The 24869-nt window shown below is 41.9% G+C and overlaps 1 protein-coding gene across 2 annotated transcripts in view; it reads right to left on the reverse strand.

Annotated features, from left to right (window-relative positions):
• The window catches only part of TSPAN12 (tetraspanin 12), a 136459-nt gene that overhangs the window by 98214 nt on the left and 13376 nt on the right, over positions 1-24869 (reverse strand). For both annotated transcript variants that reach the window (XM_066591828.1, XM_066591829.1), the window contains exon 2: positions 21963-22103. In XM_066591828.1, coding sequence (XP_066447925.1) covers positions 21963-22028 — 66 coding nt within the window. In that variant the 5' untranslated portion in view covers positions 22029-22103. The remainder of the gene's footprint in view (positions 1-21962; positions 22104-24869) is intronic.

A 24869-nucleotide genomic window follows, 5' to 3' on the forward strand; every position in this document is an offset into this window, starting at 1 on the left:
CGCGATCTGTTTACACCCAGGACCACGACGGTAACAAGAGGACATCCGCTACGATTAGAGGAAAGTAGGTTTCATCACCAACACAGAAAGGGGTTCTTTACTGTAAGAGCAGTTAGACTGTGGAACTCTCTACCGGAGGAAGTGGTGATGGCAAAATCCATAGAGAAGTTTAAAAGGGGACTTGATGTCTTTCTGGAGAAGGATATTACAGGATATAAATTTTAGTTTAAGTGTCAATCCTGGTATATAGGCAGGTAGGAACTATTAGGGGTTGATCCAGGGAACAGTCTGATTGCCATTAGGGAGTCGGGAAGGAATTTTTTCCCCAAAAGGGCTAATTGACTTCTGGCCTTGGGGTTTTTTGCCTTCCTCTGGATCAACACAGTAGGATAGACAGGCTGGACTAGATGGACAATGTCTTCATTCGGCCTTACATACTATGTTACTATGTTACTATGTTACTATGATTATTTCTTTTATGGTAATTTCAGTTTATTTTACACTTATTTATCCATTATTCAAGATAAGAAAAGAACATACTAGAAACCCTCTAATGTCAGAGAACTGCTGTCTGTACCATTACACTAATATGATAGTAATATTATCACCACATAGACTCAAGCACAACATGTTAGTGGCTGGGGCTCAACGAGATACTAAAGCGATGACGCGGTCAGGAGCTCAAAAATAATATGATTGTGTCTGTGCAGACTGCTTCTGAGTCTTTAACCAGAGGGATACAGTTATAAGATTTCTGGAGTATACCTCCAGTGGAAGACTCCAACATATGACACTGTACAGGGAGTTCTTTGCAGTGATTCTCTATAAAGAAAAGCATAGTCTGCTGTGCTTTCCTATGCAGTTACAAAATGCTATGTTAATGCATACCATTCAGATGGAGGCCAAATGGGAACTCTTTTGGCCTTCATCGGTGAATGGAGCTTTGTGGATATATTTCACGTATACATAAAAAAAGGCTCAACTACAATGTGCACATTGCCTCAGTGAGTACAAGGGATGATTAGCTGCTATTCATCTTTTCCAGATTGTGTCGCTTGCCTGCTTCTTAAGTCCTGCTCCATTAGTGCGGAGCCCTAAGCTGTGGCTACAGGGAGCTCATGGTAGTCTGAAACATACTCCCTGTCTCATGATTGGTTCAGGGAGACTTATAAGGATACATTCACATCACGACTGTACATCCAGCGCCGGTTCCATCAACACAAGATGGAACCGATTCTGCAGGTAAAAAAGGCATGTGAAAGTAGCCTAACTTATAGGGGTCTGACCTAGAGACATACTCCCATTAAAACTTACAGCATGGCACATGGATAATAGTGGATAATTGTGCTTCAGCTTAAATAGGTTCTCCAGACTTTAACACTCATTGCCTTTCCTAAGTCCTTAACAACTCCTTTAATGCCAACTATATCTTCCACCTTTGAGCTTTAGTTGATGAGTCAGGCCTCATTCACACAAGCGTGATTTTAGCGCAGAATAGGCGCATGAAAAGATCGCATCTCATAGAACTAATGGTTTCCTTCAGATGAAGGAATTTTAGATTAGCAAAAAAACTCACACCTAACAAAGATAGGACATACATGTGCAAAGCTCACATTTAAGGTCCGTGCTGGAGGAAAAGATAGGACTGACATGCAGCTCCCAATCGTATGAACGGGCAATTTCACTGCTAAGTAAACTCAAGACTTAGGGCGCCTACCCACTTGCGATTTTTTTGCCTTTGCGTTTTGCGTTTTTTCTGAAGAGCAATTAGGATAGAATGTGTTCTTGTCCATTTGCGTTTTTTTTTCGGTCCGTTGCAATTTTTAACATAGGAACTGTCAGTTGCATATGTGTCCTTATTTTTCTCTTAATGCACCCATGAATGTCAATGGAAATTAACGGAAAAGGCGCGAAAATGCCGCGAAAAAGCCGCGGAAAACGCTGCGTTTTTCATGCACGAAAATCGCAAACGCAAGTGGGTAAGCGCCCTTAATAGCTGGAAATCGCCCGTTCAGGTGATCTTTAGTGCATATAGCCACAATCTTTTCATGTGCCTATACTGCTTGTGTGAATGAGACCTCATTCTGTTAGGCAAACCATAGTTTGTATAGTTTTGGATGTTAACATTACCGATATCAGATATATACAAATATATTTTGTCATCTAGACAAAACTGTTATTTCTAGAAGAAAGCCTGAGCATTCCTTAAAAAGGATAAGATGCGCAACAGACCCCCTTCCTTAATACCCACATATACCATCAGCACTTATGTAAAAAAAGTGTAAACATTCACAGACTAGTATTATGACAAGACAATAACAATCTGTCTCAGTTTTTTTCTTTATTCTGTTCTGAGCTAAAGATAGCGCCTCATTTTTCAGATAGAACACTTCCTTCCAATGCTTGAAAAAACCTTGAGCACTTTTACTAGAACTGATAGCTAATCCTGAAAATACATTAGCCTAGAGAATGAGGATACAACCATTTAACCACGTTTATTAGATGTAAAATATTAAAAAGTGTAACTGTACCTTCCAAAATCTCTTGACAAGTCATAAGGACATGTGAAAAGTTTTGATCAGTGGGGGTCTGGGTGCCGCGATCCTCACCGATTGCTGGAATTAACCAACAGCAGAGCTCATCTGAGCGCTGTCTCTGCTCGCTTACTGAAGATGGGAGCAACAGAAAGTCCATCGTCAGCTATTGAGCAGAGACTGTGCTTGGATGAGTACTGCTGCTGCTTTGTTGTAGCAAGTGGTGACAATCTAAACACCCAGACCTCAATCAATCAAAAGTTTTGACACGTCCCTATGACATGTCATAAGATTTTTGAAAGTATAGTTACACTTTAAAAGTTCACTCTCATTTATTAGGAAATTTTCATAATGTAACAATGCTAAGATAACTATTTCTAAGCATAATGTTACAGTATTTTCACAATTGTTCTTTTAATGTGGGAGGAAGTAAACTGTAAAAGTGATGAGAATAGACCCTTGGACTTTTTGGAGAAATGCATCTCTGCATTACATTGATTACTTGCATGCTGCCATGTCGTGCCTAATTTCCCATGTGGAAAGATGAGCAAAGAAGCAAGTTACCGCCCACACATAAGAATGTACAAATGGGTCAGCTTTCCTTTTTATATAATAAAAGCACTTAGAATACAACAGCTTGTAATTCAGCATGAAGCCTCTCATCTGACATTTGGTCACTGATACGTTTCCTACTCTATGTACATAGATGCAATCACACATGTCACTGTATGGTAAGAAGGAGTAGGATGTTCTCTCACTGCAAATGACTGCTACAATAACCTAAGAGAGACGGAGAAGGAGTCTCTGTGCGACCGGATGACAGAAATAATAGGCTGTGAGGAAATTAGCTGGGGATCGCCCGGAATGCGTACCACAGGTCACACCTTCAATGCAGGCATCCTGGAGACGGACTTTCCAAACTCAAAATGACGTTAATTTTTCTTCACTTAGGGTGCAGCTTTACAGATAAGAGTAGCTTGAAGTAGTAACTCAAATAAAAATCTGCCTGTCCGGCTCTACACATAAATTGGCACTAATTGAAAACTGGAGAGTTTCTCCTCCCAGCCTCATCACATAAGCAATGCAAATAGTTGTCAGGCCAGCACCACCGTAACTCCCAGACAGCACACCCGCTGCCTGGGGTTATATTCAACCACAATCTCTCCTTTACCCCCTATATCCAATCTCTGGCCTGAACATGTCAGCTGCACCTCAAGAACATCGCAAGAATCCCCCTCTTTCTCAGCGTGGACATGGTAAAAGCGCTCACTGTTGCCCTCATCCACTCTCAGCTCGATTATTGCAACTCGCCGCTGATCGTCCTTCCCCGCATCAGACTCTTCTCCCTCCAATCCATCCTGAATGCGGCAGCGAGGCTCATCTTACTGTCCAGCCACTATTCGGACGCCTCTGCCCTGTGCCGGTCGCTGCACTGGCTGCCTGTCAAATATAGAATTCAATTCAAACTTACTACCTTTATGCATAAAGCTCTCCATAGCACTGCCCTACAGTGCCTCCCTCATCTCAATCAACCACCCAGCCCGGGCTCTCCACTCTGCTAATGAAATCAGATTAAGTGCCCCTTTAATTCAAACCTCTCATTCCCGCTTCCAATACTTCTCTAGAGCAGCACCAGTGCTCTGGAACGCACTACCAAAGGCTACCCGGGCAATCCAGGACTCACAAAACTTCAGGCATGCTCTAAAAACACACCTCTTCAGGGAGGCATATCACAGTCCCTAAACCAAACCCCTCTGTACTCCGCCTGATAACATGCTCCCTGTCTTACTGATTACAATCCCCGCTAGCTGCAATCAACCACCCCCTTCAGTCATACTGATTCAGCACGTACATGGCTTATGTCTGACCATTGTCTATGTGTATAGCATCCCTCACTCTCCACCTCCCCATACCGTGCACATCTCCAGCCCCTTTACCTTCTGTATCACCCCATTATTTGTAGTATGTAAGCTCGTTGGAGCAGGACCCTCACCCCTACTGTTTCCATCAATCGATTACTACATGTAACTGTGGTTTTTGTAGCTTTGTTTTTAGTATCTGTTCTCCTCATTTTGTAAGCATTGCGGAATATGCTGGCTCTATATAAATAAAGATTATTATTATTACTAACACAAGTTTCAGAAAATAACAGTTCCCACAAACTTAGTTGTCTGTCTCTCCGAAGCAGAGACAGAGACTGCACTTTCCTCTGGAGCTGCCCATTAATTATCTAATTGGTGAACTTGCTCCCTGTTGCTTCACAGAATGATAGGAGTCTGTGAGAAATATACCTCCCATCCACTCCTATCATCATGTCACATAGGCCTATAACATATTAAGTAGCTGAGACTGGTAACTGTCAGACAAGAAATTGTGGGCAGAGGTCCAGAGTAGAAACAGCTTATCTTCTAGCTAAAGCAGTTTTTGTGGAGCCAGAAGTGATAGGAAATAGGATATATACACTATATATGTGTTTCAGCAATAGATGGTTACCGCAAAGCCAGCTGAAGCACTTACCATTCTTTCTGGGAAGTATTAACTTTCTGCAAGCTCTTTTGTACGAGGAAAAATCTTCAGGGTGGACATTAGTTTTTCTATTTCTTTGCAGGAAATCAGATAATTAGATGCATTGGGCTCATTTCCTTGTGTTTTCTTTTAAATTGGTTCGCATTCAGAAATAATGTATTGTAGCCAGCGTGATCAGCTGTGCTCAGCATGAGCAGAGTGTAGGCTAAGGATTTCGGCTTGACAGTTGTCATCAGTAGGAGAGTGATGTTGTGCTTTATTAAATGTCTCTGCTCAGTAGGGAAAGAGGATCAACTGCAGATCCCCAATGCAATTTCTTCATATCTAATTATTTTTAGCCATAATGCAAGCCATTTTAAAGATTTTTCTCTGTCTTATAAGGCTGGATACCTTAAAAACCTCTGTTATACCTTACTTTTCATTAAACAGATTACTGTAGAGCTTTTCTGATTTGTGCTATTAAGGCTGTAGGGTTATATGTGCTCATCTGTTCATATATACAATCTAAAACTTTTCTCATTTCACAAGTAGTATAGTAGTAAAAGATTAGTATTTTTGTTTAACTAGTTTTACAGCAGTGCTAGATTCAAAGATAAGAAAAAACTTAATTGAAAGTAATCAGTAACTTTTTAAAGGCTTTACTGCCTTGGCGGCAATCTTTGAGCTTCAGTTATTTCACTCATTTTCTCCATTTATATACAAAGCCGCTTCCAAAGTTCTACTGTTTGTCCTAGAAAACATTTGACACCATGCCACTGTAACCGTTTTCTAAGCTCTCACAATGCTGTGTACTCTGGTCATATACAAGATCCCATACAAGAGGAAATTGCAACCCATTTGAAGTGTCCTTTACTTAGAGCAGAGGTCTCCAACCATTGGCTTGCGATCTCCTGTTGTGTGACAGTTACATAGACCATATACAAGCTATTCAAGCGGTATTAGGTAAAGTTCGCCAGCAATATTAGGGGGTGTTCACATTCCGTTTTTCTCTCTGTCTAGAAGTTCTGTCAGGTTCTACATCTAAGATCAGAAAAATGGAACCCCTAGATGAACCCTCTGTCTTCTATTGATGAAATGGGCAGAAACTGAGACCAATAGTTGTCCGTTTTGGTAGCTTTCCGTTCACTTACAGTGTTTCGTGCCATTAAGAACAACATGGTCCAAAATGACAAAAACGACTGTAAGCTTGCTGAAATGAAGATCTATCAGTCTCCAGTCGGCACATTTAATCAGTAGAAGAGGTTTTATCCAGTTTCTGTCTATGGGTTCTGATTTTGGAATCTTAGACGTAAAAGCCAACAGAACCCGTGGAAGCAGAAAAAAAACAAGATGTGACCCTAATAGACATATCCCATCACCGGTACAAGAACAATTTTCGTAGTGTAATGCTAGTGTAGCAGATTTCAAACTGAAATATTTATCTGCAAATTTGAAATATCATGATTTTGTGTTTCTTTGCAGTATTGATATGAATGTGGATCCCAATCATCAAAGTTCAATATGGTTCCCAACATATAAAAGATTGGAGACCTCAAAGTAGGGACTCACTAAGGTAAGCGTAATTAACCTGTGCATTACGCACGTATTTTTTTACGTACGTAATATGCACCAAACTATAATTAAGGTGGTGCATTATATGCACCACAATGGGACATGCTGCATTTTTTTCACACCTGTAATACATTCAGGTTTGAATGTAAATCAATGGGCTTTTAGCAGTGCGTATAACAAGGGCAATATGTAGGCTAAATACGCTTGCGTGAGTGCGCCCTTAGAGTGTTAGATGATAAATCTTTGAGCTGATTTACAGATTTGGTTTTAACAATTAGCTTCACTAGCCATTTGTAAACTGTTTATGAAACGTAAGCTGATAATTAATTTAGATAATTTTTGTGAAATGACACTTAGGCCTCCCTCACACAGGCATTTGCAAAAATGCGGCGTTTTTCAATGCTGCGTTTACTGTGGTTTCAGCAGTGTTATCATGCATTTTTTACAACATTTTGGCTGAGTTTTCAGGACAGTTGACAACGCAACCAAGGATGCTGAAGAAAAAAAAAATCAATACTCAGGCCTCCCTCACACAGACGTTTTGGTACAGCGTTTAGCGCTGTGCTAAACGCTGTGCAACGCTCCCATTCATTTCAATGGGGCTGCTCACACGAGGCTGAAAACGCAGTGTTCCCAACACTGCGTTTTGAAAGCGTTGCATGTTCTATTCTTGTCCATTTTCAGCTGTGTGTCTTCCATTGAAATGAATGGGCTGAGTTTTCAGCACTGCTGAAAACGCAGCACAACTTTGTACTGTGTTTTTATAGTGTTAAACGCAGGTTGCTGTGCCAGCGAGTCTGAAAAAAGTTTTCAGTTTCCTTGGCTATGTTTTCAGCTGTGCTGAAAACGCAGCCAAAACTATATCAAAACGCATGTTAATGCTGCTAAAAAACACAATAAATGCAGCGTTGAAAAACGCTGCATTTTTGCAACGCCTGTGTGAGGGAGGCCCCACCCAGCAGGCACTGTCTGGGTCCCTGCCACTGTTCTCCGGAGCTCCCGGCACTTGTCATCGCCAACAGAGAATCTTTTGCTAGTGGCAGGTTTTGAAAACCCTGCCCCCAGCAAGACATTGCTCTGATTGGCTGAGCCTGCTGATTGTCAGCAGGCTCAGCCAATCACAGCCAGAACTGGATGCACCAATCACAGCCATTTGTTGAATGGCTTTGATTGTTGGAGATGGCGCTCCTAAACCAATCAGAGCAATCTTCCACTGGGAGGCAGGGATTTCAATTCCCATCACTAGCAATAGATGCTTTGTCGCCTTGACAAGTGCCCGGCAGCCTGCAAGGAGCTCCGGAGAACAGCGGCAGGAACCCCGATGGCACCAGATAGGTGAATATTCCTTTTTTTTTTGGTAGTGCAGCTAGCGCTTGCGTTTAGAGCTGCCAAAAACATGGTACCAAGTTGTGCCACGTCCTCAGCAGCGCTGAAACTGCTGCCCATTCATTTCGATGGGTGACGCAGGGCTGAAAATGGCCAAAGACCACTGAAGATGCTTCGTTTTGATGCTTGTGTGAACAGCCCCATTGAAATGAATGGGTGCGTTGTAAAGCATTTAGCGCAGCGCTGAAAAGGCAGCGCTACATGCTGTATAAAAAAGTCTGTGTGAGGGAGGCCTTATGCAAGCTATCTTCTTCTATTCAGACTGTATCATAGAAAATAAACTCAAACATTGGGTTATGATTAACAACTCACTTCTTCCCACCATTACTGACAAAATGCAACATATATTTTAACCTACAAATGTAGAAATCTCTACCATGATGAATCAATTCGCAGCACTGTAGTACTTTGTAGTTGTTAACATAATGCGATAAATGTTAAGTAAACGTTTGCTCCGACCGTACATAATACAACACATGCAATAAATGTGTTTACCTCAACCTTCAAGAATCTCTATATTATATTTACATTCAAAAGTTTTGCTGCTTTTATTTCCCCTCAGTAAAAAGTACAATTTATTAGCCACCCTGTATTTCCAATGCATCGTAACATCAAGACAGAAAATAAAAGGAAGGAAAAAGGACCGACTGATCAGTAAATTAAACCACTTTTTGAATCACTTACCACTCTTCCTCTCAATCGGAGACTGGCTTATGAAAGCAGACCTAGAATGATTACTATATAAGCGCTGCGGAATAGGTTGGTGCTATACAAATTAAGATTATTATACTAAGTGCTTAAATAGTCCCCATACTGATGCTTAGTGACCAGACCAGACATGAGATAACTTGTCTACCCTTAGGGCTCATGCACTGTATAAGGCCCGTCTCACACGACCAGATTTGCATTGCGAAGTCCGCCATTGCCATCCACACAGTCGATCCGCGGTAAAACGCGGGCATTGAAAGGCGTGTACTTTCAATTTTTCCTTCACTCGGAATGCGACCTGTTCATGTGAGCATGACCTAATACTGCATGTAATAACAAAAGACAATTTTTTGTAAATATGGTAAATTCATATGGAATCTGTTAAGAGTTGTAGAAAAGAATCTCTATGTATCCTTGTATTTAAAGTCAAAGGTACCCGAAGGTCCGGTATAATTTCTGTATTACAGATCTGTCCAAAACAAGTCCATGTGTGCATGACTCCCTATATTGTTTATAAATAGGTGCCATGTAAGCAAAATAACTATTATTCAATAAATAAATCTTGTTATTTGTATAGCGCCAACTTATTTCGCAGCGCTTTGAGATAATTTTATTTATTACCCCCCCCCCCCCCTACCAAGCTGGATACTCATTTTACTGACCTTGGAAGGATGGAAGGCTTAGTCAACCTTGAGCCGGCTACCCGAACCATGCGGCGATTGGACTCACAACCTTCAGGTCATGAGCGAGAGCTTAGGACTGTCTTAACACTCTGCACCACACGAGGCTCTATATTGTTTATTTTACCTTTATTTAGGGCAGACAATATGATGTCCTACCAACTACCAATAATCTAATGTGTCGGCAGTTCCCACTCACCTCCTCCAGGCTCCATTCTCCACCTTTCAGCCAGCAGCTGATGTGTATGGACAACTTTATACAAATACAAAATGACTCTGCAAATAGTAGTTACCTACCACTGCAGCTATATAAAATTGGGTGTTTTATATTCTGCAGGATCACACTGTGCTCTCACCAGTAATTCATCTCTAAACAGAGGTTTTATCAAATAAGACTCCAGTCACTCTTCCGCTGGCAGATTATACAATGATCATTACATTTCTCTCACCAATATAGTATTTTCCTCCTCGCTCCAGTGATTCTGCATACATGGCAGGAGTCGCTGAATCGAGTACCTTTCAGTAAAACCAGTGTAAATAAATAAAAGTGTCTCCTCGATGCCCAGATTTCCTGCTGTTTTGCTCTATTTGAGATGACTATATTATAAAGAATATGTAAGAAAATCGGATTACAGTTAAATTCAATGTATTGTCTAGAGTTTATAGAAAACACTACACAGACTGAACTGAGCTCTGCAAACCAGACATATCCTTTCTGGTGAGTCAAAGCAGACATTAAGTAAATATATCACAAATCACAAGTAAATAGCCTTACAAGTGATATGCCAGGCGCCAGACACTAACCAGTGACAGTGCTACTGAAGAGAAATGTATACATCCATGTAGAATGATGTACAATGAAACAGATTTCAATGTCTAAACAAGAGGACAGTTCTAAAATACCATAATGCTATTACATAGTGGATAAACATACTGCAGATGAAGTAAACATCAAGGTTGCTTTAACATTTGCGATGGGGATTCCACTTTCCTGCTCAGTTTGGGGAGCAGAAAAGGGGAATCCCTGCTGCCGAACCTCTCCATCTGTGGATGGAATGGAACAGTGTTGGGTGAGCCGCATAGATCATAATGGAGTCTGCCTGCTTTCCCCTCAGCTGACTGGCTTTTGGATGGAAGAAAAGGCGCTGCATGCAGGATTTTTAGACGGAGCTTCCAACACAGATGTGAAAACACCTTTACTTGACATGTAACACATTATGAGAACTAAAATGTATTATAATGCTATAAATCGAGTTATCACAGTGTACCTGTCATTAACAACTGCTACATCTATATATACCACTTGTAGCAACATTTAGTATGGCCATCACTAGGCAGCAGTGAAGCTCTGCACATGGCCGAGAGGAAACTGCTTCCCGGCCCCATACCTTAGTCACAATTTCTTAAAGGGGTTGCCTCGCGCCAAAACTGTTTTTTTTTTTTTCCATAGGCCCCCCGTTCGGCGCAGGACAACCGCAAAGGATGTGTTAAAAAAAACAAAACATATTACTTACCCGAATCCCCGCTCTGCGACGTCTTCCTTCTTCCTTCTTCTTCCTTCACCAAGATGGCCGCCGGGATCTTCACCCACGATGCACCGCGGGTCCTTTCCCATGGTGCACCGTGGGCTCTGTGCGGTCCACTGCCGATTCCAGCCTCCTGATTGGCTGGAATCGGCACACATGGCGGGGCGGAGCTACGCGATGATGCGTAGAAGGGGCGGAGCCAGAACGCCGCTCGTGCCTGGACCGAGCAGAAGGGGAGAAGACTGCACAGCGCAAGTGCGTCTAAAAAAGCAAGAAGACATCAGAATTAGACGGATCCATGGAGACGGGGACGCCAGCAACGGAGCAGGTAAGTGAATAACTTCTGTATGGCTCATATTTAATGCACGATGTACATTACAAAGTGCATTAATATGGCCATACAGAAGTGTATAACCCCACTTGCTGCCGCGAGACAACCCCTTTAAACTCCAAGGGCATGTTAAGTGTTCTCAAAAATTCTTTCCATGTAAACTCAGGATCACCACATGATAAGTAATGCAAAGTACTTACAATTTTACTTAAAACATTATTATGTAACATAATAACTCTTTACACAATATTTTCTTTTGTTAATTAAAATAATGATTAGTTCACATGTTCACAGCCAGCAATGTACAATTCTTCAGTATGAACATCTCTGAACTCCACTTTACAGTTCAAATACAGATGTACTTAAGAAGACTGAACTTTGTAAATACATTGTATCATTTATCTTGGACTAAACCAGAATTACAGCCTCGATAATAGTCCACAATTTATCATTAATTTTGATCATTCACTTCAATGAGAACTTTTGCCTGTAATACCAAGCTGGGCCACTACAGTGGGAACAGAGCTGTCTGCTTCCTGCACAAATCAGCTACCAGCACATCCTGATGAACAGCTGATCGATGGGGTCTCAGACAGCCACCAATATATAGAGAATAAGCGAACAGTCATTAAAATTAAGGTTTGCTAAAGGGTCTGTCTAGCTCTAAACTACTAAGGATTGGTTGAAAGGGAAACACAAGGCAAACACCATCACAAAGGAAAGATTTTCTTTCTTTTCTCTAAAGACATTAGAGTGCTCTTATGCTAAACAAATATATAGTTGTAACACACACCAAAGTACATCAGTGGGAATGAGCCCTTAAACCCCTTCTACACGGAATGCTTACCCTTGTAACGGTCACAGACCTGGGAATAAACAGATCATGGGAGAGATCTCTGTATCGTCCCCTGATATAGTTATACATAGTTATTAGGTTGCCCGATAACCATCTTTTTTCTAAACTAAATAACCCCAATTATGATAACCTCTCTGGGTATTGTAGGCCATCCATTCTGTTTATTACTTTAGTTGCCCACCTTTGTACCTGCCCAAACTCTGATATGTCCTTCTTGAGTACCAGTTCCCAAAACTGTACACAACATTCCATGTGTGGTCTGACCAGTGACTTGTAAGGAGGAAGAACAATGTTCTCATCATGTACCCCAAGACCTCTTTTGATGCACCCCATGATACTATTTGCCATAGCAGCAGCTGCTTGACATTGGTTGCTCCAGTTAAGCTTACAGTTAAATAAAATCCCCAAGTCCTTTTCCAAGTCAGTGTTACCCAGTGGTTTCCCATTTAGTGTGTAATGGTGATGTGTATTTCCTCTGCCCGTGTGCATAACCTTACATTTATCAGTGTTAAACCTCATTTACCGCTTTTCCAAGCCCCCAACTTATCCAGATCCTCTTGCAATCTACTTGCGTCCTCTCTTGTGTTAATATCTTTACATAGTTCTGTATCATCTGCAAATATTGATATTTTACTGCACAATCCTTCTACCAGGTCATTAATAAATTCATTAAACAGAATAGGGCCCCAAACCGACCCCTGTGGTATTCCACTAGTAAAAGTGACCCAATCAGAGTGTGTACTATGAGACCATCCTATTCATGAAGGCCTAGTAGCCCCTTCCATCCACCCGAATTGGTAGTTTTCTCAGCATGTAGTGCAATAGATAGAAGACTGTCAGTCAGGGTGGGTGAGTGGGGCTAACAGCACCTCATTAATAAACTAGACTCATCCCAATTGGGAGCTGCAGGAATAAGCTGTAAATTCTTAAAAACTACTGCAAATTATCTGATAAGTGACAGACCACTAAAATCAACATGTCTGTCACTACTTTATGCTGCCCTCAGTGAGAATAGCATAAAGAAGGTCGGAAAGGGTACATGCAGTTTACAAACTCGCTTGTTAAAATATCATTTTTGTAACATGCAGTTTTTAGCCAAAACATTGTGATGTAACCTGTAGTTAATTGAACATAGAATAATACCTTCAAGCTGAGCAAACAGACTACGGCCTGTTAAACGGTTGTCTCAACTAGACAACCTATTCTCTACTTTGGTTTAGCTAGGCCACATATATATCTAGTATTAAATTGGGTCCATTTACATGTAGTATATGGATTGGTCTAGTGTACCAGAGTTGGAGTCATTCCTTCTTAGCTGCTTTATGCTGTGAATCATAGTAGGCAGTTGCTTGCATAGTCAGTGATTGTCTTGATGGGACAACCCCTTTAATACTTATTTTGTGTGTAGGTAATGCCTTTATGTACTTATTATGGTACCTCATAGTATTCTTTTGACTCCTTCTCAAGACATCCACCTAACGTGTCCAATACCAGGGGTCACACATGCCCAGTCCCATTGACTGCGTCCTTTTGTCCATAGGAGGAGTGATTTCTGCTATTTATCAGACCAACCAATAAAAATTAGTGCTTCAGAGGGGGCTTCTTCTCAACAGCACTGAATCCATAGTGTAGATGTTCTGAGAGGGAATGAAAAGTACAACACGGGGCTCCAAAACAAGTATGTGTCAGGAACATCTACACAAGAACTTTTTTTTATTGACTCCAGTTGTAAAACGGTTCTAGATTTATATATCTAATAGAATGTATATACATTTGTGGGGCAACCGTTTAAAAAAACAGCAACTTTTATTGAACTTTATTTGCTTTCATTTCACATATATTATATCTCTACAAACGCATCCATTGTCTGCAACTGAATTTTGTTTTCCCATCTAAAATGTTATGCTCCAACAATACAATGAACTATTTTCATCTGGTAACTATACTCCAATCGCTCTCATTCACAGTTGTGCTCCTGAAGCAGATACATGTCAAATAGCAGAAACCGAATCCTGAAAAAACTGAAGTAAAATGACAGTATACCTGTGAAGACACGCTCTCAGCATATTTAGCCAAGTAATCCATTAAGTCAATTGATATATCTCACCATGACTTTCATACTGTGGCTTATTGTTGATGAAAGACAATAACTAAACCAGCAGCTCATCCTCACTAGTTACAGAATACAATGCCGCACTTATAGAAATACATTCATACAACACTCTGTATACGAAAAGCTTGTTTTCTTATTGAGAACGAGATACTTTACATTAATTATTTACTAAAGTACCAAACTAATTTAATTAAGGAATTTCTGAACAAGACATCAGTAGGCAAATGTTTTACAACCCAAAAAATGTTTTTGTGTTACAGTCTGTTCCCAATGGTCACTTTTATAGCCAGGACTATAGCAGACGTGATTTGACTAGTCTTTCCTCTTGACTCACTGGCCTTAAGATCACATTTTTCCACACAAAGATAGGGGTGCCTTGTCATAAAATATATCTACATCATCTAGATTATACAAACCCAGACACAAACAATGTGTGAGCTTCAAGTGACGCTAAGATTAAAGGCCTATTTAGACGGGACGAGTATCGGGTAAACAATGCCAGACACTCATCCCCGCACATACTAGCTCCTGTGCACCTGCATGAGAGCTAGTATTGCTGGCTCACAGCGGGGAGGCTGCAGGAGATTTCTCCCCCACCCCTTTTGATTGACTTAACATAGTGGCTGTTCAATACTGAACGGCTGCTATTTACACTGAGTGATCAGCGATCTGCTCATCGTTAATTGTTTATGCAGCATAAATGCAGGAATTAAGGGTCAATCCAGCTACATACAATGTGGGTGCTGGATGTTTCTTTCAGCCAACACCCACCTGCAACAGCTGCTCCGATCATTGACCCTTTAAATGACGGTGTCAGTTCTGATAGTGGAATTTATATGCCTGAGTGATGTGTGGGGGTCCAGAACACCCCCTCACAATGAGATTGTGATTTACCGTGCAGTACCGTGGCATTACATCATACTGCTGGAGAGATTAAACCATCATGTTCTCTGTGGGGACTAAAAAACATGTAAAAATCTGTTTAAAAAAAATAAAAAAGGTAATAAAGGTTTTAGTCCCCCCTTTTGCTAGACTTATTATTATTAATAATAGTAATAATAATAACAAAATAATCAAAATCAAATAAAAAAAACATATTTGGTATCATTGCATCCATAAAAGTCCACATAAAGGTAATGCATTATTTACCCCACATGGTGAATGTCATCAGTCTCCAAGAAAAAATGTAATAAAAAGCTATTAAAAGTTGAATGTACTCCAAGATGGTACTAATAGAAACTAACGGACACCCCAAAATAAATGAGCCATTCCACAACTATGTCAACAGAAAAATAAAAAAGTCATGGATGTCAGAAGATGGCAGGAGAAAATAATTAAAAAAAATTATAGTAATACAGCAAAAAAACTACATAAATTTGGTATTGTAACATAACATAGTGACATAGTATGTAAGGCCGAATGAAGACAATGAGCATCTATTTCAGCCTGTTTATCCTCCTAAATTGTTGATCCAGACGAAGGCAAAAAACCCCAAGAGGCAGAAGCCAATTAGCCCTTTTGGGGGAAAAATTCCTTAATTCCTTAATTCCAACTCCCTAATGGCAATCAGACTAATCCCTGGATCAACCTCTTATAGTGCCTACCTGTCTGTATACCCGGATCAACAACCTGCTGGTCACCTAAAATTTATATCCTGTAATATCCTTCCCCTCTAGAAAAACATCAAGTCCCCTTTTAAATTCCTCTATGGATTTTACCATCACCACATCCTCAGGCAGAGAGTTACACAGTTTCTTTGCTCTTACAGTAAAGAACCCTTTTTTGTGTTGGCGATGAAACGTGCTTTTTTCTAGACGTAGCGGATGCCCTCTCGTTACCGTCGCAGTCCTGGGTATAAACAGATCATGGGAGAGATCCTTGTATTGTCCCCTGATGTATTTATACATAATTATTTGGTCGCCCCTTAGCCTTCTTTTTTCTAGAGTAAATAATCCCAATTTTGATAGCCTCTCTAGGTATTCTAGTCCCTTCACACCATGTATTAGTTTAGTTGCCCTTCTTTGAACCCCCTCAAGCACTGCAACATCTTTCCTGAGCACCGGTGACCAGAACTGTACGCAGTATTTCATGTGGGGCCTGACTAGTGCCTTATATAGTGGAAGAATAATGTTCTCATCCTTCGCCCCTATACCTCTTTTAATGCACCCCAAGACTTTATTAGCTTTTGCAGCAGCTGACTGGCATTTGTTACTCCAGTTTAATTTAGAATACACTAGTACCCCCAGGTCTTTTTCCATATCACTTTTCCGTAGCAGTACCCCATTTAGTGTATATTGGTGACATCTGTTTTTGCTGCCCATGTGCATAACCTTACATTTATCAACATTGAACTTCATTTCTAGAGATGAGCGAACGTACTCGTCCGAGCTTGATACTCGTTCGAGTATTAGCGTGTTCAAGATGCTCGTTACTAGAGGCGAGCACCACGCGATGTTCAAGTTACTTTCACTTTCATCTCTGAGACGTTAGTGCGCTTTTCTGGCCAATAGAAAGACAGGGAAGGCATTACAACTTCCCCCTGCGACGTTCAAGCCCTATACCACCCCCCTGCAGTGAGTGGCTGGCGAGATCAGGTGTCACCCGAGTATAAAAATCGTCCCCTCCCGCGGCTCGCCACAGATGCATTCTGACATAGTTCAGGGAAAGTGCTGTCTTGCTGGAGTTGCTATAGGGAGAGTGTTAGGTGTTATTTTAGGCTTCAAGAACCCCAACGGTCCTTCTTAGGGCCACATCTGACCGTGTGCAGTACTGTTGAGGCTGCTTTTTGCAGTGTTGCACTTTTTTTTTTTTTTGTATATCGGCCGTTCAGAGCATTGCGTCCTCAGTCTGCAGTAATTTTACATAGTATAGGGCCAGTAGTGCTGAGGCAGGGACAGTGAAAAAGGTAAAAGACATATACTGTCTATATAGGCAGTGGGCTTTTCCAAAAAACTTTGGGAAAAAACATTCTATTTGGGCTGCCTGTGACCGTCCTGAGTGTACTGCGTCTCTGCTGGGGGTAGTAGTCCTAATTAATACGCAGCCAGCTAAGTGTTACAGCAGGCGTGCGCAAAATTCTTTCCTGGCTCTGCGTTGGCCGTTACATCACCGCTGTCATCCTGTCCAGAGGGAAACAGTCTGCAGTAATTTTACATAGTCCAGGTATGCATTGCTAATGAGGGCTTTTCAGAAGTAAAAATTGTTGGGAGGGGGCCCACTCTTGCCGCTATTGTGGCTTAATAGTGGGACCTGGGAACTTGAGATGCAGTCCAACATGTAGCCCCTCGCCTGCCCTATCCGTTGCTGTGTCGTTCCCATCACTTTCTTGAATTGCCCAGATTTTCACAAATGGAAACCTTAGCGAGCATCGGCGAAATACAAAAATGCTCGGGTCGCCCATTGACTTCAATGGGGTTCGTTATTCAAAACGAACCCTCGAGCATCGCGAAATGTTCGTCCCGAGTAACGAGCACCCGAGCATTTTGGTGCTCGCTCATCTCTATTCATTTCCCATTTTTCTGCCCAAGCCCCTAGCTTATCTAGTGATCGTACTGACCCGAAGTCAGTAATGTAGTAATTGTACTGACCCATAGAATAAAGTCATCATGTAATTTTTTTCTGCAGTGTGTATTCGTCAAAGATGGCGGAATTTTGGGTATTTTTTTTCATTTTACTCCATTTAGGATTTTTTTTTAAGTTGTTCAGTACATTATATGGCACATTAAATAGCACCATTGAAAAATACAACTCGTCCCACAAAAATCAAACCCTCAGACAGCTTTGTGGATGGATAAATAAAAGTTATGATTTTTTTAAAGTGGGGAGGAAAAAATGAAAATGGAAATAAAAGGGCCGCATCCTTAAGGGGTTAAGAATTGCTCATTATCTCTTATGGCAGGCTAAAATATCGCAAAGATAATCGCTCAAACTGCCAAAAGATTGAATGAAATTCAGGCAAGCTACCGACATTTTTGAATAACAAATTAATTGCTGTAATCATCTGTGTTTTCTTCCAGGAGTTGTTTGCTCAGCTGGGCGTGTGTTTAGCTGATTGTTATTGCATGAACACTTTGCACAGCTGAGCAAGCATCTCACTGACACATTCCATTGTTCTCCTCCTGTCTCCTCCCAGCTGAGTCAACATTGCAGTCATTGAATATGCAAAGCAAAACAAAGCCATCACTTAGCCCTTGGAAACACTGAAACAGTGAACAAACTGCGTTCAAACGGAAAGAATTTTCAGCGACCAAACGATAGATTTTATGCCAGCCTAAAAACCTCGGCTAACGATATTGAACGAATAGTGCGACTGCCCGCATTTACATGTAATGATTATCACTCATTTTGAACGAATTTTTAGGGTAACCACGAATCCACAGAAGTGTAAGATCCTTTCCATGCTTCCCCCTCACTAAGGCTCATTCCCCTCCTTATATGGTTGTCAATTACCTGACATTCATCTGTTTTGCATTGGTGGTTTACTAATCTGTGCTTTATAATCATTCTGTTCTTGCTGTAAAATACATCATCTCTCCATGTACTGACGTCTTGGAGAGCTGTTATAAACTTGTGTTTATACCCAGCAGCCAATCAGTGGAGGCAGAGCTTCAGGGAGGAGATACAAACAGCCTGAGCCAATGTTGAGATAGATAGGGGTGTGTCTCAGACTACCAAAGACTCCCTGTAGACACTGTAAGTATACTGTAGTCACAGATCACAGCTCTGCTCTAAAGGAGCCTAGCCAAAAAGCAGCCAAGGAGCAAGATTTGAGGAAGCTAAATAGTAGGTAGTCATTCCCTGCAGGTACTGATTTACAAATCATTTTTCAGCTCATGACTAGACATTGACTTTAAACGTTACCATGTAGTCTTCACATTGCCTCTTTATAAAAGTAATATTTCAAGTTCCTTAGAGGAAAATTCTAGTTAAATTTATCATCATGTCCTGATGAATACAGTTCTAGCCACACATTTCTAAGCAACAGCCCAAATATTTCATTGCTTACTGGCAGAGAATGTGACCCTCAATTGAGAATTCAAGGACTTTATAATGTTGTGGAAATCAGCTGCTGACACTCTCATTGCATTGGAAGTGTTGGTAGCATGAATGCATACGCACTATCAGTGTATCCAGTACCGGATGCCAAAGGGGACTTAAATTTTGTGTTCCCGGTGAGTTATTTCTTTAAATGTTAGAACAGTTCTGTTTACTTATACTACTTTATCACTCTCATCTGGAAGAGGGGATGTCTATAACACATTTCACTTTACTTATACAGGGAGTTTAATTATATATTCAAGGGGTTATCTCATGTAAAGTTGTCCATCCACATAAGATCAAAGTTGGACAGGACTATGCAACTATGTCATAAGACTCTTCTCCAACAGTGAATGTTTGGGCAAAGAAGTGTCAATTATGTTGGATTTCAACAAGCCCAATCCTTTATTCTCATAGGAGATAAGTCAAGTCCAGAGATGTCTGGCAGTATCTTATTCTTTTCTCTCGAATGACAATAAATGGACACTCGGCTGGTTGAATTTCTGTTTTTTATTTTATAATAGTCCCCTGTAAAATCTATTAAAGGGGTTGTCCGGTAAGTAAATGAAAGTACAAGGTTTCATTTTCATCCATCTACTTGATGGGTGAAAACTAATAAATCAGTGGGGTTCTGATCGCTAGGACCCCCACCGATCCAGAGAATGGTTCCCCCTATTTCTCAGTGCAGGATTTCTTATTCCTAACGCTGAAGTGAATTGTCCACTGGTCACACATGCACAGCTATGGCTCCATTAATCTCAATGGGACTATCTGTCTGTGCCACTAAGATGAATGGAGCCGTGGCCACTCATGTGTGACCAATGGCCTAACGCTAAAGTAAATGGGAAACTAGGAATAAGCAGTCCTGCACAAAGAAATAGGGGGGGCACAGGTCCTCTGTTGTCAAAATCAGTGGGGGTCCAAGCAGAGACGTAACTTGAAGCTTCTCAGCCCCAATGCTGCCAATTGGTTCCTACAGATCCATTCTTGCATTCAGCCTGCCGAGAAGCAGAGTGACAGTGGGGTCAGAAGAAACGGCTCCATGCTCCTGCACACTACAACAGGGAGAGCAGAGATAACATTTATTGTGGTGTCGCTTTGCCTCCGCCGCCATGGACGGTGATGACAGGGCCGGCAGATTGGGGGGGACAGAAGCGAATAGTCACAGCGTTGTATGGCAGCGCTGTCTTCGGGGTGGCCGGCTCCTTGGGGCTTACGCGGGCGGACATGGTAGTCGGGGCGGAAAATCTGTAAGCTTCTCAGGGGGATGGGAGCAGACATGCAGTATGCCAGTCCTGCCCCGAGATGTGTCAGCTGCTCAGGGTCGTCGGGAGAACGGACAGGCAGTATAGCACTCCGGGGAGCAAATGTGTCAGATGATGGGGAAAGAAGTGAACGCACATGGCAGTTGGCCGTCAGTGCTGCTCAGGTAAGCAGAGTGAGTGCTAAGACACCATCGGCTGCAGGACAACCAGCTGCTGTGGACATCTCCTGAAGGCCCAAAGTAGCACCACTGGGAAGCTCTGGCCCCTTCGTGCCCTCCAGCAGGACCTCAGCCAATCCAGACCTTTGGGGGCATTACCTAAAATCCCGAGCTTGGTGGGGTGTTCCCTGTCACTGTGCAGGTCTCCACTCATATTTCTGGTGGAGACAAGACACACCAGTACCGTACTGGGCTCCCTATATAGAGAGGAGATTCCTTATGCTCCCCCTAAGGCTCCTGGGCCTGGGTGCAACCGCATCCCCTATAGTTACACCCCTGGGTCCCAGCAGTTGGACCCCCACTGTTCTATCGGTTTTCACCTATCCAGTGGATGGGTGAAAACTCAAAATTTCATCCACTAAGTGGACAACCCCTTTAAATCATCACATCATGATGTTAACTGAAGGATAAAATGTTCAATACTGTACATTTTTGAAAACTAAACATTCAAAACACTTTCCTTGGTATAACTGTATCTTACCACGCAACATTGTAGCAACTCACAATGTATTATTGGCCTCAAAGTATCGTCTTCTCAAAGTTCAGGGCTAAACAAGCACACTCCAGATAAGAAGAATTGTACAAACACTGGCTATAATTCCCACATTAACTCAATGAGGATGTGTTTCCTACCAATGACAACAGAGCAGAGTTGCTTTTTCTGCTGTTTTAACCCCTGTTCAATATCAAGAATAGAACATGAAAGAATCACCCAGTTATCTCTGCTGTTTTATAACTACAAATACCAGCATACACTGTCAAAAGCAGACAGACTTTCGCTAAGTTACGTGCCAATGGAAAATGCTACTCTATCACTTTCAAGCGAATGCAGTCCAAGGCTTGATCAGGAACTGAATATTCATTTCAAACTGAAGAAGTTAATGAATAATTCTAGCTATGGCTATAGAGCATTTGACTGAGACCATTTAGGAGCACGATGAAAGAAACACACTGCTTCTTTAATTCCAGGGTAGTTATTTATCACCCTCTCCCTTTGATAAGGCAGAAAAAAAACTGGCACGAGATATGGCACATGCGGCAGCAGCGTATGTTGATCAAAGGAACTAATAGAAGACAACCCTTAGATCTTTGGAAAATACATAGTAATCCTGCTAAATGAATTCATGCTTAGCTGTGCCCTTTGGTGCTTTCTCTGTTGGCCAGCTGTAACCCGAGTCGAGGCATTGCCACCTGCTTGACAGACTGGAACTGCCTTGGCCTCTTGACTCACCCAAAAAAGCAAATTGAGGGCGTAGAGCAGGCAGCGCAAGCACTTCACAGAGTCCTCTCTGGCCATTGTGCAATCTTGCAGGAGAAAGTCCCATCCTTTCACCACTTCATCCTCTTCAGGGAGTACCGCAGATTCAGAGCACTTCAAAAAGAAAAGAGCAGGAAAGAAATTAACTAACAAATAGTTTTAGTAAGAGTAAAGCCAACTAAAGGCTGTGACTATGACTTGTAGCACATGGAAGACGAGATCACTCATCCATAACAGTATGTAATATGCGGTACTACTTCTTACAGACATCCTCTCTGGACACAGAATTATGTATTAAACCATGACATAAAAGGTAAAAGCTAAACAATATTTTTATCCATTCATTATTCAAAAGAGGATAATAAAATAAATCCACTTTCCAAGTCTCTCCTGGAATGTATCCGGGATAATTCTGTTCTAACCACAACAAAGCTCTGCATACAAAGCAATACTCTGATTTACAATTATTATTGAAATCTCCCCTTTCACTAGTAGGAGCTACCTCATAATAAGTGAGGTGAGCACATGCCGGCCTGGATTATGTCATTGGAGAAGCACAAGATAATACAATTATGTAGTGCTAAAAGAGAGGCTACAGGAATTAGCATTTTGAGCGTTTTTCTCTTTTATTACCAGAATGCACAGAAAGATTACAGACAACTAGAGATGAGCGAGCATACTCGCTAAGGACAATTACTCGAGCGAGCATTGTCCTTAGCGAGTATCTCCCCGCTCGGGAGAAAAGGTTCGGGTGCCGGCACGGGTGAGAGGTGAGTTGCGGCAGTCAGCAGGGGGGAGCGGGGGGAGAGAGATCTCCCCTCCGTTCCTCTCCGCTCTCCCCTGCAGCTCCCTGCCCGCCGCCGGCAGACGAATCTTTGCTCCTGAGCAGGCAGGTACTCGCCAAGGGCAATGCTTGATCGAGTAATTGTCCTTAGCGAGTATGCTTGCTCATCTCTACAGACAACTGTTCACTGAATGTATTTGTGGAAAAGTGGGTTACTACTGCTAAATAGTGAAAGGGATTTTCTGGTTCCCCTCCAAAAAACTAGATGGGATGAATTTTTTATGCTGCACCACAATCTATGCTCATGCTCTGTGGAAAACACACCAGACCTTGCTTTACTATCCATGATTCAGGATTCAATCTCTTCCTTTAACCCTATCACACCTGAGGCATTCTGCATTGCCCTCACCTTCCATGAACTATAACCTTTTAACTTTTTCATAGCCATGTGAGGGTTTGTTTTTGCAGGACAAATCATATTTTGGTACCAGAAAATACAGTTTATTTTTGTTGTGGTCTTAAATTAGCTGGTATAAAGTGCAGGAAGGGATAGATAAGGACTTAAAACCCAGCAGTCAGTTCAGCCTCACTGATGGATCTCCTATTGAGGCTTATGCCACTTTTAAACGGGACAATTCTCGTTTAAACGAGTGCATGAGCAAGTCACGCCACAACTAGTTGTTCATGCTTGTGCAGAATGTTTACACAGGCAGATTATCCTTGAGAATTGTTCACTTTTCATTCACTTCAAGCTCAGTGCTTCACATTCTGCGTGAAACACTGAGCAGGGAGTGTTTAACCCCTTAAGAACCAGGCCGATTTGTACCTTAAGGACCAGACACTTTTTAGGGATTTTACCCATGTGGTTTACCTACCCTATTTTTTTCCTTCAGCTACCAAAATTATTTTTGCTGCGTTTTTTTCCCATGACATATAGGGCTATTTTAAAATATTTTTTTCACTGACTTTCCCCCCCCTTTTTTTAGTTTTATTGGGGGTGAAAAACGGAAAAAAATTATTTTTTCATATTTATAGCTATTTTTTTTTTGTTTTGGACGTTTTGATATACAGTGCTTCCCCAAAAATAAGACACTGTCTTATATTAATTTTTGCCCCAAAAAGAGTACAGTGTCTTATTTTCGGGGAGGCCTTATACTCACCTGGTCCGCGGAATCCCAATGCCTCCCGATGGTTTTCGGCAGCGGCGCTGCGGTAAACTGCATCCTCCTCGTCTCACAGCTGAACTTCTGCTGGTGACGAGGCTTTGAATACCCCGCCTCCAGCAAAGCAAGCGCTGTGACTGGCTAATCAAGCGCCAGTAGCCAATCACAGCCGGCGCTTGATGATTCACTGAATGGCTGTGATTGGCTGCTGGTGCTCAATTGGCCAATCACAGCGCTCACTTTGCTGGAGGTGGGGTATTCAAAGCCCCGTCACCAGCAGAAGCTCAGCTTTGAGACGAGGAGGACGCAGTTTTCCGCGGAGACCATTGGGACGCCGTGGACCAGGTGAGTATTGACTTTTATTTGGGGGGCACTTTAGCTAGGTCCTATTTTTAGGGGAGGCCTTATATTTCAAGCCTCTCCCGAAAACCTGATAGGTCTTACTATCGGGGTAGGACCTATTTTCGGGGAAACATGGTATAATATGGATGGTTTCGGATTACAGGGTGAATACAGCAACGGTTTTGGTTGGCGTCGGCTTTGGGTTATTTTCATTCTTATGTATATATTTTTATTTTACTAGATTGGCCCGATGTTTGCTATGCGGACATGAAATGTCGGTCCTACATAGGTTAAACATAATGAATAGTGAGCAAGCCGGTGATGATTTTTATGCAGGTTGCAATTGAGTGACAAATGAAAAGTGCACGATGCCTCGCATTTAGATGTAACGATTGTTGCCCATTTTTGTTCACTTAAAGGGGTTGTCCCGCGCCGAAACGGGTTTTTTTTTTTTTCAACCCCCCCCCCCGTTCGGCGCGAGACAACCCCGATGCAGGGAGGTAAAGAAAGCTCACCGGAGCGCTTACCTGAATCCCCGCGCTCCGGTGACTTCTCTACTCACCGCTGAAGATGGCCTCTTCCTCCGTGGAC

The sequence above is a fragment of the Eleutherodactylus coqui genome, chromosome 2 (genome assembly GCF_035609145.1).
Source record: "Eleutherodactylus coqui strain aEleCoq1 chromosome 2, aEleCoq1.hap1, whole genome shotgun sequence".
NCBI classification, from domain to species: domain Eukaryota; kingdom Metazoa; phylum Chordata; class Amphibia; order Anura; family Eleutherodactylidae; genus Eleutherodactylus; species Eleutherodactylus coqui.